At 30.0% G+C, this 15,047-nt stretch overlaps 1 protein-coding gene across 5 annotated transcripts in view; it reads right to left on the bottom strand.

Annotated features, from left to right (window-relative positions):
• LOC119604981 (cytosolic purine 5'-nucleotidase) overlaps positions 1-4,515 on the bottom strand; it is a 76,612-nt gene extending 72,097 nt beyond the window's left edge. The window contains exons 1-3 of one of the 5 annotated variants that reach the window (XM_037957912.1): positions 3,964-4,515; positions 806-949; positions 500-603 (exon numbers count right to left, since the gene is read on the bottom strand). In XM_037957912.1, coding sequence (XP_037813840.1) covers positions 500-603; positions 806-841 — 140 coding nt within the window. In that variant the 5' untranslated portion in view covers positions 842-949; positions 3,964-4,515. Of the gene's footprint in view, positions 1-499; positions 604-805; positions 1,240-3,963 lie in introns of all 5 variants that reach the window. The other 4 variants (XM_037957908.1, XM_037957913.1, XM_037957914.1 and 1 more) reach the window with 4 other exon arrangements.
• Positions 4,516-15,047: the final 10,532 nt, after the last annotated feature.

Genomic DNA, 15,047 nt, shown 5'->3' with positions numbered 1-15,047 from the left:
AAACGCAAACGGCCCTAACTAACCAAAAATTCAAAATCGATTTTAATGTTGATTATAATGAATTTCATCAAAACATATGTCCACACAAAAATTGGACTTCTCCGACCAAAATTAGCGATTTCATTGACAAAAAACAAAATGCCCTATCTACAAAAACATTTAAAAATTAAAGGTAAAAAGTCCAATTTATCCATTTTTATATACGCCATTGTCAACTATCATAATAACTGATAGGTTTCACTATTAAACAATTTGTTTATTTAATACAAATAAATCGCGATGACAGAAACAAACATTCCAATTTTAATAGTTTTTTGCTTCTCCTGTAAAATTTTTAAAATGTTAGATAGGGCCGTTTGCGTTTTAGGTGACGATATGGTGGATGGATGACATACATGATTCAATCAAAATGTATGAAACATATGTTTTAAACACAGCGAGAAATTATAGGGGAAAACTTGGACTTTAAGATAATAAAATTTAAATCTCTTTCACTTACCTATGGGCAGCTTTACGATAATATTTCTTCACCGGCATACTGCTGCCATTTGGTGAGGTGGGAGAGGTGTATTCAAATGATTGTTCCTGCATTGAGTAGTTGAACTAAAAACAAATAATATGAGATTAATTATATTTCAAAACTTAATAAGAATTTTTCATAGGATGATTATAAAAATGGCCCTAAACGATTGAAATTGTTTAACACTTTAAGATTTTAAAAGAAATTCATAGTTTAAAAACATATTATATACAAATGTAATAAATTAAAAAAAAAAATAAGATTTCAATTTTTCTCTTTACTTACAATATTACCATCATGGAAAAAACGTTTTTGTGACATGATTTCAGTATTGATAATGTTCTTATTGTTGTTGATGATGTTGTTTTTATTGCTGTTGTTGTCGTTGATGGTGCTGATACTGAAACTGGCTGAAGGTCTAAAGAAAAGCTTGTGTTTTTTTACATTTGTAGCATAAAGTAATTGAGTGCAAGATTTTAGAGGAGAATTTGGAAAATATTTATTAAGATTTTTACAATTATTAAAGAGCAGCGGCACATTACGTAAAATATAAAGTTGTAAAGCCATTTTTTTTGGTTTAATTACAAAAAAAGCACAAATAGTTAAATAATGATTGTGGATGTTGTGTGTAGTGCAGTTTTTTCAGTTTATAGTTGTTTACATTGAAAATAAAGTTTAAGGGGGAGAGGGAAAAACAAAAGAAACAAAAATAAAGCAAACTAATAAGGTTTTAGCATTTTGTTTAAACATATAAAAGGGTATATGTAATAAAACATATAAATATTATATTATAAAAAATTATTATTGAATAAATTATCTAATAAATTTTATAAATTAATCTAATTTTTTATAAACTAATTTGAAAATTTGAATAACTTAATAGTGACTTTAGTTATAAAAATTCTATTTTTTACAGTGTAATTATTTTAAGCCTAAAACTAGGCAAAAGTATTTGCAACTAATAAACCGTTTTTTAATAAATTCCCTACAAAAAATAACTAAATTTAAATGACGAAATAAATTAATAAATAAATATTAATAATTCAAATTATATAAAATTTATTGAAAAATTTTTCTTAAATAGAAAATTTATCGAAAAATTTTCTTTAATAAAAAAATTTTTGAAAAATTTTTATAAATTGAAAATTGGTCAATATTCTTAACTAATGTATAGAAAATTAATTTTCAAATTTATAGAGAATTTTGGTTATAAATAAAAAAATTTAATGCAAATATTCTATAAATATAATATTTTATTAAAAATTTTCCAAAAATACCACCTTCAACGAAAGAGTCTTTCTATTTAAAGAAAATTCTCTATATGTACAGTATAACACTAAACGAAAAACAAAATTCGCCTAAACTAAAAAATTAAAATTATAAATTCTGCTTAGAAACTGTCCTATTGCAAAAATAACTTAATAAACAAACTAAAAATATATAAGTTAATTATATACATATACTCAAAACTCTAGTCTATTTAATTAAAAGCATTTTTTTTACGTAAATCTAAAAAAATTATAAAATTAAACTGTTAAATGTATTCAAAAATTATCACAGATGTTAAAGTATTATAATTAATAACCAATAGTAAATAAACCATTAGAAAATGACTAAGCAAAATCAAATTGGCTATTGGCCAACAAATCCTTACATACACTTGCTTTAGAGAAATGTCATTTAAACAGAATATGATACAATCGTCATGGGAATTGATGGAAAATTTATTAATTTTTTTGTTTACTAAACAAAACAAAAATACCAACGAAAAACGCAATGCATAAACATAACATGAGAAAATAACATGACCAAACCAACTGAGACCAACTGACCGGCTAATCATGTGATTGAAGGATGGAATGGTTGAAAGTAAAACAATACATAAAATATATGTACAAAACAAGTCGGAAAAAAGACAAAAACATAAAATTAGCAAAATAAAAAACAGATTTATAAACATTGAGCAATATTTAATTAAAGGCAGTTTTTGGTTTTAAGTGACAATTTTTAACTTTAAATAATAATTAAGTTTTATTTTCTTTTATTAATCTGTCAAGATAACCCTCTTCTACTTTGAATAAGATTTGACACCTTTACATCATTTTCCCTAGAAACATATAGAATAAGCATTCTTATCGAAACCACCTTTCCATACTGAAATTAAGCTAAAATGTACCAGAAGTTTTTGTTGGAAATCTAATCATAAAAATAAGTAAAATTACGACCAATTTGACTTCAATACGTCTTTGTATAACTATACTACTAAACCTTTACACGAAAACTATACTGCGAAAATTGAATACCAGCCCCATAGAAGACCCTCTGCAGGGAATGACTTGAAGTTTTTAAGAACCAGTACAGTGATGAAATTCGATATAATCTTGTATATGAACCCAAGAGATTTGGTTCTCTTGGCTGATAAGTATTGGTCCATAACCTGTCTTAAAAAATCTTTATCAATAAATTGATCTATCTATCTATCTATCTATCCTATCCATCTATCCATCTATCCCTATCTATCTATCTATCTATCTATCTATCTATCTATCTATCTATCTATCTATCTATCTATCTATCTATCTATCTATCTATCTATCTATCTATCTATCTATCTATCTATCTATCTATCTATCTATCTATCTATCTATCTATCTATCTATCTATCTATCTATCTATCTATCTATCTATCTATCTATCTATCTATCTATCTATCTATCTATCTATCTATCTATCTATCTATCTATCTATCTATCTATCTATCTATCTATCTATCTATCTATCTATCTATCTATCTATCTATCTATCTATCTATCTATCTATCTATCTATCTATTCAACAAGTTTTAAATAATGTTAAGGAAGAAACCATTTTCCTGAACCAGGTTCCATGGTGTTTACTGACTCGTTGTAAGAGGATTTATATGATAGGTCCAAATAAAGGAGGACTTTTAGAAAATTTAGTTCAGGAATTTTAATTTATGCTAAATATGTATAATTGGTTAGAATTGAATTATGGATGATTGTTATTTCGGAATCAAAAATCGGCTAATACAAAATATAATTTTACCAGAATTTCTAGAAATACTGGAATTTTTAACGTAAATATGATCTCGCAAGCCTCTAATAAGTTTTGTTAGCATAAGCAAATTGTAGAACCCTAGCTATCATATGGGACTTAGGTATGAATATACGGGGATTTCACACAAGTCGGGAATTTGTTGCTTTAATATTATAAATTAAGTGCTAAGGGATTTTTATTGCCGAAATAAATATTATTACTGAAACCAATAACTAACTGCCTTTAATCACACAACCCCCAGTGTCAAGGAAAAAACTGCGTAAAATGAAAAAGTGTAGTCTTGTCTAGTCGTCGCCTGTTAAATGAACAACCAAATGTACAAACAAATGACATAAAACCATGAAACAAATATTGATGACTAATACCTTTGGAAACTTGTAAAATCCTATTGGTGAAATAAAATCTTTGCAAACACTTTTTTTGGTTAAGATTTCGAAAATCGATGGTGACGTATTACACAAACGCAGAAAAAATGCAATTTTTAGTTTATAAAAGACACTACGAACTGTTTTTTTTTGCACACGTTACTTGCGTAATTAGTTAATAAAAAATGCAATGACGTTTATTGCAAAATAGCACACAATTTGAATTTATTTAATTTCTAAGTATAAAAATCTGCAACAAACACGCACTCACGGAAAATTGCTTTTTAAAAAATTTGGCAAAAATTCGCCAAATTGATTTTTTCTTTAAAACTAATTTATTGCTTTTCAGTTAACACGGGGACAGAACAATTTTTGAAGATATTTGTATTTTTGTTATTTCTATTCACTGATTAATTTATTTAATACTTTTCTTTAACAAATTCACTTTTGCTAATATAAATTTCAATATTTTCCAACCTCCTTACTACTACTGTCTTCTTCTGTTTTAATTATTTTATTGCTTCTACCTTTGTCTTTTCCATTCTGCTCGATAAAAATCTGACAATTTTAGCGCAGACGCTTCAGTTCTACATTTTGTTGTTGTTTTGTTTTATCGTGTTTATTTTTATTTGGTGCGTTTTGTTATTGCTATACGCTTTATAAACAAATCGTGTTTTTTATGCAAAAAGTTGTCAAAAAGCCGGCAAACTGTCAAAAGCTCTTTTCTGTACACAAATATAGCTATAAAGGAAAAATGGAAAATAAAGCTTTTTAGTTGCACATGACAAGAGGGTGAGCTTTTTGTGCTGAAATTAGGCGAATTGTTTAGGAAAGATCATGTACGTGATAGGAGGGGTCGTTGGGGAAGTATTTAAAAACTAACTAACTAACTAACTAACTAACTAACTAACTAACTAACTAACTAACTAACTAACTAACTAACTAACTAACTAACTAACTAACTAACTAACTAACTAACTAACTAACTAACTAACTAACTAACTAACTAACTAACTAACTACTAACTAACTAACTAACTAACTAACTAACTAACTAACTAACTAACTAACTAACTAACTAACTAACTACTAACTAACTAACTAACTAACTAACTAACTAACTAACTAACTAACTAACTAACTAACTAACTAACTAACTAACTAACTAACTACTAACTAACTAACTAACTAACTAACTAACTAACTAACTAACTAACTAACTAACTAACTAACTAACTAACTAACTAACTAACTAACTAACTAACTAACTAACTAACTAACTAACTAACTAACTAACTAACTAACTAACTAACTAACTAACTAACTAACTAACTAACTAACTAACTAACTAACTAACTAACTAACTAACTAACTAACTAACTAACTAACTAACTAACTAACTAACTAACTAACTAACTAACTAACTAACTACTAACTAACTAACTAACTAACTAACTAACTAACTAACTAACTAACTAACTACTAACTAACTAACTAACTAACTAACTAACTAACTAACTAACTAACTAACTAACTAACTACTAACTAACTAACTAACTAACTAACTAACTAACTAACTAACTAACTAACTAACTAACTACTAACTAACTAACTAACTAACTAACTAACTAACTAACTAACTAACTAACTAACTAACTAACTAACTAACTAACTAACTAACTAACTAACTAACTAACTTGCTGTGTTTTAAACCCTAGTGAATTTCGGTTAAAAGACAGATGAACGGTAAAGTATATAATTCCGTATATGTTCGATGCTGTTGCCAAGACAACATATACCCCACAGAGATTAGAAAGCTAGAGTACTTGAGCAAAGTGCTTGTATTGTCACCCTGTACAATAATTGCCACCGGCGTGTAAGAATCACGAAGGCGGGGTCGTGAGTCTTCTATTCAGCTCACCCAGTGGTTAAAAAAGTACCAAAGTGAAATAACACCAACAGGTCAGGTGTTCGTGAAGCACTTCGACATCTTGTCGTAAGCATCGGTCTGTAATAGACCAAACCTCTATATAGAACCAACTTTACTAAAAATGTACTTATGCTGTTAAATAGTCCACTATATTATACGTACATAAGTACTTACATACATACTTGTTTTTGATATTAGAAGGAAAGATAGAGACTTTGGTGTAATCAATATATGTACTTTGACATTTAAATTAATTTGCACAGTCAAGACATCAAATAAAACACTTTTTGTTATTCTACAAATATTTAACAAAACAAAGTAAATAAATAATTTAATGAAAGAAAAGCAACAAAGTTTTAACAATTTATTAAATTTTATTGTTGTTTCAGACATTTATTATTGTTGTTGTCATACTCTTTCTGGCGGTGATTTTCAAAACGGATGTGTTGACACTGAATGCCAAATTCAGGTGAATGTTACATTTCCGTTTTGTCATTCATTGCATTATTGAGACTTCCGCTAGTACTAGTTTTAGTTTTTATTTTTCTTGTTGTTAAAGAAAAAATTTCAAATGACAATGAAATTGAAGATCCTGTATTACTTTAATTGGATTTAAAGAGAAAAAAAGCAAAAAGTGGCCATAAACATAACAAGGGTAGAAATTATGATTGTTGCAAAAAAAAAAAATCCAGAAATACAACTATAACAAGGCAAACAGATAAATAAAAAAACAAACAAGTGGAAGTATCGTATAAAACGCCCGAATCCTCCTCATTAAATGGACAACTAATGTTAAACTGGACTAAAACACAATAACAGTCATTTGGCCATTTATAGGTTTATTGAAGTTTTTCATTCATTCAGTCATCCATCCATTCGACTGGACAATAACATAATGAAAGAAATAAAAATGTGAATGAATGTCATGGATTGGATTGGATGCCTAAAAAGATTTGTTGCTGCTGCTATGACAAAAAAAAAATGGAATTTCCTCTTGATAACAACCATTTTTCTGTTGCTGCTGTTGTTGATTTGGGATTCTTTGTTACTTTTATTGTTGGCAATTCAATAACAATACAAAAAAAAAAAATGGATTTAAATGTTTCTATGTGTTTTACTTACATATTTCCATAGTTTTATGTATAGACATTTATTCAAACATTTAACTGAATCCCCAACAGCTCCCCTTGCTGTTGTTGGGCCAGAAACATTCATTCTATGCATTCTGTCTTAAATTGCTAAACAATAATGGTAAAGTGGCAGGGAATTTGAGGGGAATAAATCAAAAATCAATCCTTCAACAATTATGAACACAAAATTGTTTAGAAATTGTTTGGTTTTTGATTCTTATGGAATCCAAATCAAAACATCCAAACATTTGTTGAAAGTTAATGGGAAAATAACGAACTTTTAAGTATGCTACAATAGATGAATTTTTGTTTAGTGTCTGGACTATAGTCTGAACTAGTCTATAGCCTGGACCATAGTCTAGTATATAGTCTGGACCAAAGTCAAGTCTATAGTCGAGGATATAGTCTAGTCTATAGTATAGTGCATAGTCTAGACTGTAGTCTAGTGCATAGTCTTGTCAATAGTCTGAACTATAATAAAGTCTATAGTCTAGAATATAGTCTGGACTAGAGTCTAGTCTATAGTGTAGTATATAGTCTTGTCTATAGTCCGGACTGTAGTCTATAGTCTGGACTAGAGTAAAGTGTAGTCTATAGTGTGGACTAGATTATAGTATATAATCTAGTCTATAGTCTAGTTCGTAATCTAGTCTATAGTCAGGACTATAGTCTAGCCTATAGTCTGGACTATAGTCTAGTCTATAGTCTGGACTATAGTCTAGTCTATAGTCTGGACTATAGTCTAGTCTATAGTCTGGACTATAGTCCAGTCTATAGTCTGGACTATAGTCTAGTCTGGACTATAGTCTAGTCTGGACTATAGTCTAGTCTGGACTATAGTCTAGTCTGGACTATAGTCTAGTCTGGACTATAGTCTAGTCTGGACTATAGTCTAGTCTGGACTATAGTCTAGTCTATAGTCAGGACTATAGTCTAGTCTATAGTTTGGACTAAAGTTAGACTATAGTCTAGTCTATAGTCTGGACTATAGTCTAGTCTATAGTCTGGAATATAGTGTAGTCTGGACTATAGTGTAGTCTGGACTATAGTGTAGTCTGGACTATAGTGTAGTCTGGACTATAGTGTAGTCTGGACTATAGTCTAGTCTATAGTCTGGACTATAGTCTAGTCTATAGTCTAGTCTATAGTCTGGACTATAGTCTATAGTCTGGACTATAGTCTAGTCTACAGTCTGGACTATAGTCTAGTCTATAGTTTGGATTATAGTCTAGTTTATAGATCGGACTATAGACTATTCAATAGCCTGGACTATAGTGTAGTTTAGTCTATTGTCTGGACTATAGTCTAGCTATTGTCTGGACTACATTCTAGTCTGGACCAGAGTCTAGTCTATAATCTAATCTTTAGTCTTGCCCATAATCTAGTCTATACTCTGGACTATAGTCTAGTACATAGTTTAGTCTGTATTCTGGACTATAGTCTAGTCGATAGTCTAGCCTGTAGTCCGGACTATAGTATAGATATTGTCTGGACTATAGTCTAGTCTATAGCCTGGACTATAGTCTAGTCAATAACCTGGACAATAGTCTAGTCTATAGCCTTGACTATATCCTACTTTTTAGAATGCTGTAGTGCAGTCTATAGTCCGGGCTATAGTCTAGACTACACTATAGTCTATAATCTAGACTAGACTTGAGTCTAGTCTATAACCTATTCTATAGTCTATCCCATTACCTAGTCTACAGACTGGACTATAGTCTAGTCTATTGCCTGGAGTATAATCTAATCTACATCCTGGACTATAGTCTGGACTATATGTGTGTTAAAAAGCCGAACAATAGACTAGACTATAGTCCGGACTGTAGTCTGGACTACATTATAGTCTATAATCTAGACTATAGTCTAGTTTATAGTCTGGGCTATAGTCTAGTCTATAGTCTGGACTTCAGTATAGTATATTGTCTAAACTAAACTATAGTCTAGTCTATAACCTGGATTATATAGTCTTCTTTAAATGAAGCCACCCTAATGTAGTATACGTAATGATTTATATTTATTTATAACAAATAAAATCATTATATAACCATAACAACTTATTAGAGGTTTGATAAAAATTTTAAGGTTTTTTTCCTCATCTTCATCTGTGACTGGTTTAAAATGCCTATCGGTCTGTACACATTCATTCAAATCCAACAAGCCAACTTGGAACTGTGGCACATAAGGAATGTTGTTTGGTTTTATCCATCCGTCAACAAATAAACACCAGCCAAAACTGGCCTTATAAGACGTGTTATCATTAATGCGTTAGTTTTTTTCAAAATTAAGCCGCAATTATATATTTTAAGACAAATATTAATAATGAAAAACAACTAAGGTAATTGAAAATTAAAACAAAAAAACTATTTTAAAAGTAATATAATAATAACAAAATCTATAACTGGTTGTTACATTGACTGTCTGTCTATCGACAGGGGCTGGTTGCATGGTCATCATTAAATTGTCCGGATTTGTTGAAGTTGTCCATTAACTTGCCAGCCGACATTTTTATATCCCTGTGTTACAATTTTGTTTTTATATTTTTGATTTTAATTTTAGTTTTTCCTTATTTTTTTGTGACATTCTAGTAACAATCTAGACGTTTTATTTTATTTGATCTGATTATTTTGAAAGTGCATTGATTTTCGTTGCCAGTTTGGTGCATAAGGTGGTCGGTCGGTCGGTCCTGTAGTTTTATTTTATTTCGAATCAAGTCAATGGCTTTTTAACACACATTTCTGCTTAGTGTTTCATTGGTTCAACAAATACTAGACACAATTAGGTTTTAGTAGGATTTAGAAAAAAAAAATCGTAATAAATGACAGTGGTATGAATGCGCTAAGTAGCACTCTCCGAAATTTCACTAGATCCATGTAATAATTGAAAATTTTATATATTTTGATGTTTAAACCAAGAATACAATACTTGATCACTACAAAAACCAAGAATTTGGTTTCAAATCATAACGAATAGTTTATAATCAAGTACACTTTAAAACCACCCAGATCTCAAAATAGATTAAGGGGTGCTATATTTTAAAATCCATCGTTTTATATTGATGCTTAAGCATGAGTTGCTAAAAAAAGAAAATTAATTATTTCATACTCTTGGGGCTGAGTTTTCTTTAAAAAGTATTATAACAATTGTATCTCCGTCAACTACTGTTAACAACTATTAAGGAAAGGAAACAAACAATTCTCCATGGAAATACATATTTACGTCGAACATCGTACTACTGGTGTATTGATTGAGGCTTGTCCATTTAAATGTCGATAAAAACATGCATTAAATGTTGACCAAAATTTTATAAAAAATATATGAAAAGTGCTATATGCGGTTCTACAGAATCTTTTATACCCTTCGGCGAAGACTTTTATAATAAAAATATGTATTATGTTCATACCAGCCATTAAATAAAATGGGGGGTTTAATTCGAACTGCTTTACGAGAACCCCTTGCCGAAAAGGCAAGGTATTTTGTCTATATTTTCCCACTATATAGTCATACGCGAGACTATAGACTAGATTGTAGACTAGACTATAGACTAAATTGTAGACTAGACTATAGACTACACTAGAGCCTAGACTATAGACTACACTAGAGACTAGACTATAGACCAGACTATAGACTAGACTATAGACTAGACCTATAGACTAGACTAAGACTAGACCTATAAAAAAATATACTAGAGAATATACTATAAGAATATAGACTAGACTATAGACTAGACCTATATGACAGACTATAGACTATAGACTAGACTATAGACTAACTATAGACTAGACTATAGACTAGACTATAGACTGTAGCTAGACTATAGACTAGACTATAACTAACTATAGACTGAGACTATAAGACTAGACTATAGACTAGACTCAGACTAGCCTATGACTAGACTATAGACTAGGACTATAAGACTAGACTATAGAATAGACTTAGACTCGACTATAGCCTAGAAATAATGAGCTAGACTATAGAACACCAACCAGACTTAGACTATGACAACACACTATAACTAGACTATAGGACTAAGACTATAGACGATACTATAGAATAGCTATAGACTAGAACTATAAGACTAGACTATATAGACTAGACTATAGACTAGACTAGACCTAGACTATAGACTAGACTATAGACTAGACTATAGACTAGACTATAGACTAGACTATAGACTAGACTATAGACTAGGTTATAGACTAGACTATAGACTAGACTATAGACTAGACTATAGACTAGACTATAGACTAGACTATAGACTAGACTATAGACTAGACTATAGACTAGACTATAGACTAGGTTATAGACTAGACTATAGACTAGACTATAGACTAGACTATAGACTAGACTATAGACTAGACTATAGACTAGGTTATAGACTAGGTTATAGACTAGGTTATAGACTAGACTATAGACTAGAATAGACTAGACTAGACTATAGACTAGACTATAGACTAGACTATAGACTAGACTATAGACTAGACTATAGACTAGACTATAGACTAGACTATAGACTAGACTATAGACTAGACTATAGACTAGACTATAGACTAGACTATAGACTAGACTATAGACTAGACTATAGACTAGACTATAGACTAGACTATAGACTAGACTATAGACTAGACTATAGACTAGACTATAGACTAGACTATAGACTAGACTATAGACTAGACTATAGACTAGACTATAGACTAGACTATAGACTAGACTATAGACTAGACTATAGACTAGACTATAGACTAGACTATAGACTAGACTATAGACTAGACTATAGACTAGACTATAGACTAGACTATAGACTAGACTATAGACTAGACTATAGACTAGGTTATAGACTAGACTATAGACTAGACTATAGACTAGACTATAGACTAGACTATAGACTAGACTATAGACTAGACTATAGACTAGGTTATAGACTAGACTATAGACTAGACTATAGACTAGACTATAGACTAGACTATAGACTAGACTATAGACTAGACTATAGACTAGGTTATAGACTAGGTTATAGACTAGGTTATAGACTAGACTATAGACTAGAATAGACTAGACTAGACTATAGACTAGACTATAGACTAGACTATAGACTAGACTATAGACTAGACTATAGACTAGACTATAGACTAGACTATAGACTAGACTATAGACTAGACTATAGACTAGACTATAGACTAGACTATAGACTAGACTATAGACTAGACTATAGACAGACTATAGACTAGACTTAGAACTAGACTAGACAGACTATAGACTAGACTATAGACTAGACTATAGACTAGACTATAGACTAGACTATAGACTATACTATAGACTAGACTATAGACTAGACTATAAGACTAGACTATAGACTAACGATAGACTAGACTAAGACTAGACTATAGACTAGACATCGACTAGACATATCTAGACTATAGACTAGACTATAGACTAGACTAATAGACTAGACTATAGACTAGACATAGAGACTAGACTATAGACTAGACTATAGCCTAGACTATAGACTAGACTAGTAGACTAGACTATAGACTAGACTATAGCCTAGACTATAGACTCGACATAGACTAGACTTATGACTAGACTATGACTAGACTATAGACTAGACTATAGACCATAGACTACTAGACTAGGACTATAGACTAGCCTATAGACTAGACTATAGACTAGACTATAGACTAGACTATAGACTAGACTATAGACTAGACTATAGACTAGACTATAGACTAGACTAGACTATAGACTAGACTAGACTATAGACTAGACTATAGACTAGACTATAGACTAGACTATAGACTAGACTATAGACTAGACTATAGACTAGACTATAGACTAGACTATAGACTAGACTATAGACTAGACTATAGACTAGACTATAGACTAGGTTATAGACTAGACTATAGACTAGACTATAGACTAGGTTATAGACTAGACTATAGACTAGACTATAGACTAGACTATAGACTAGGTTATAGACTAGACTATAGACTAGACTATAGACTAGACTATAGACTAGACTATAGACTAGGTTATAGACTAGACTATAGACTAGACTATAGACTAGACTATAGACTAGACTATAGACTAGACTATAGACTAGGTTATAGACTAGGTTATAGACTAGGTTATAGACTAGACTATAGACTAGAATAGACTAGACTAGACTATAGACTAGACTATAGACTAGACTATAGACTAGACTATAGACTAGACTATAGACTAGACTATAGACTAGACTATAGACTAGACTATAGACTAGACTATAGACTAGACTATAGACTAGACTATAGACTAGACTATAGACTAGACTATAGACTAGACTATAGACTAGACTATAGACTAGACTATAGACTAGACTATAGACTAGACTATAGACTAGACTATAGACTAGACTATAGACTAGACTATAGACTAGACTATAGACTATAGAGTAGACTTATCTACTAAAGCGACACTTAACTTATATTACCCATAAGTTGGATGGTAGCGCCTTTAAAAAAACTCAAAACTAGAGCAATTTAAGCAGACAGAAATGCATAGCTGCCTGTATAAAACAAAAAATAAAAAATGTAAATAAATATACTATAACAAAAATTAGGAGAAAAAAAAAGAAAAAAATCCCCAACATTTAGCAAGAAAAAATTCAGAAAGTTTTTGATTTTTTTTCCCAACTGTCTTGAAAAAGTCATAAAGTGAAGGCAAAACTAGTTGACCATGTGGCATGTATTCACTGCGTAAGAGTTGGACATGCCACATATGTAGGTACACATATGATTATGACCAAAAACCATCTACACCACACGCGCACTCCCTGCTATAGACATATTTGTATCTTAAAAATATGACCAGTATCTATAACTCTATGTCTACTTGCCATGACAATGTTTATTAAAATTGCGTTCGTTATTTTGCAAATATTGTTTGAATGTTTGTAGTATTTTTGGATTTTGTGGCGTGGTCATTTTTGTTATTGTTTTTTTGTTATCATAAATAATTGAAATTCAAAATAAATTCTCATATATGGGAAATAACATTTTTTTTTGTTTTGGTTTAAAATCTTGAATATATATTAGATAAAGGCAACATAAATTTTATGTTGTTGTACGTACATATATAAAAAATTAAATGAATAAATACTGTAATGTGATTAAAATCGAGTCGATTTTCTTTGTTGCGATTTAATATTGACCATGTATTAGATTACGATGTTAGTTTATAAACCCTACAGACTATTATAGTGATTAGATGTACATAAATACCTTGGAAGTGATATTATCCCTTTCCTCACGAACACTGTTGTTTTGTTTAGTTAGTTAGTTAGTTAGTTAGTTAGTTAGTTAGTTAGTTAGTTAGTTAGTTAGTTAGTTAGTTAGTTAGTTAGTTAGTTAGTTAGTTAGTTAGTTAGTTAGTTAGTTAGTTAGTAGTTAGTTAGTTAGTTAGTTAGTTAGTTAGTTAGTTAGTTAGTTAGTTAGTTAGTTAGTTAGTTAGGTTTAGTTAGTTAGTTAGTTAGTTAGTTAGTTAGTTAGTTAGTTAGTTAGTTAGTTAGTTAGTTAGTTAGTTAGTTAGTTAGTTAGTTAGTTAGTTAGTTAGTTAGTTAGTTAGTTAGTTAGTTAGTTAGTTAGTTAGTTAGTAGTTAGTTAGTTAGTTAGTTAGTTAGTTAGTTAGTTAGTTAGTTAGTTAGTTAGTAGTTAGTTAGTTAGTTAGTTAGTTAGTTAGTTAGTTAGTAGTTAGTTAGTTAGTTAGTTAGTAGTTAGTTAGTTAGTTAGTAGTTAGTTAGTTAGTTAGTTAGTTAGTTAGTTAGTTAGTTAGTTAGTTAGTTAGTTAGTTAGTTAGTTAGTTAGTTAGTTAGTTAGTTAGTTAGTTAGTTAGTTAGTTAGTTAGTTAGTTAGTTAGTTAGTTAGTTAGTTAGTTAGTTAGTTAGTTAGTTAGTTAGTTAGTTAGTAGTTAGTTAGTTAGTTAGTTAGTTAGTTAGTAGTTAGTTAGTTAGTTAGTTAGTTAGTTAGTTAGTTAGTTAGTTAGTTAGTTAGT

Source organism: Lucilia sericata, unplaced genomic scaffold (genome assembly GCF_015586225.1).
Source record: "Lucilia sericata isolate MDLA Ls3-8-SP2 unplaced genomic scaffold, ASM1558622v1 Contig000448F_arrow, whole genome shotgun sequence".
Classification (NCBI taxonomy): Eukaryota; Metazoa; Arthropoda; class Insecta; order Diptera; family Calliphoridae; genus Lucilia; species Lucilia sericata.
Note: the sequence above shows the minus strand (reverse complement) of the source record. Positions and strands in the feature narration are given on the sequence as shown.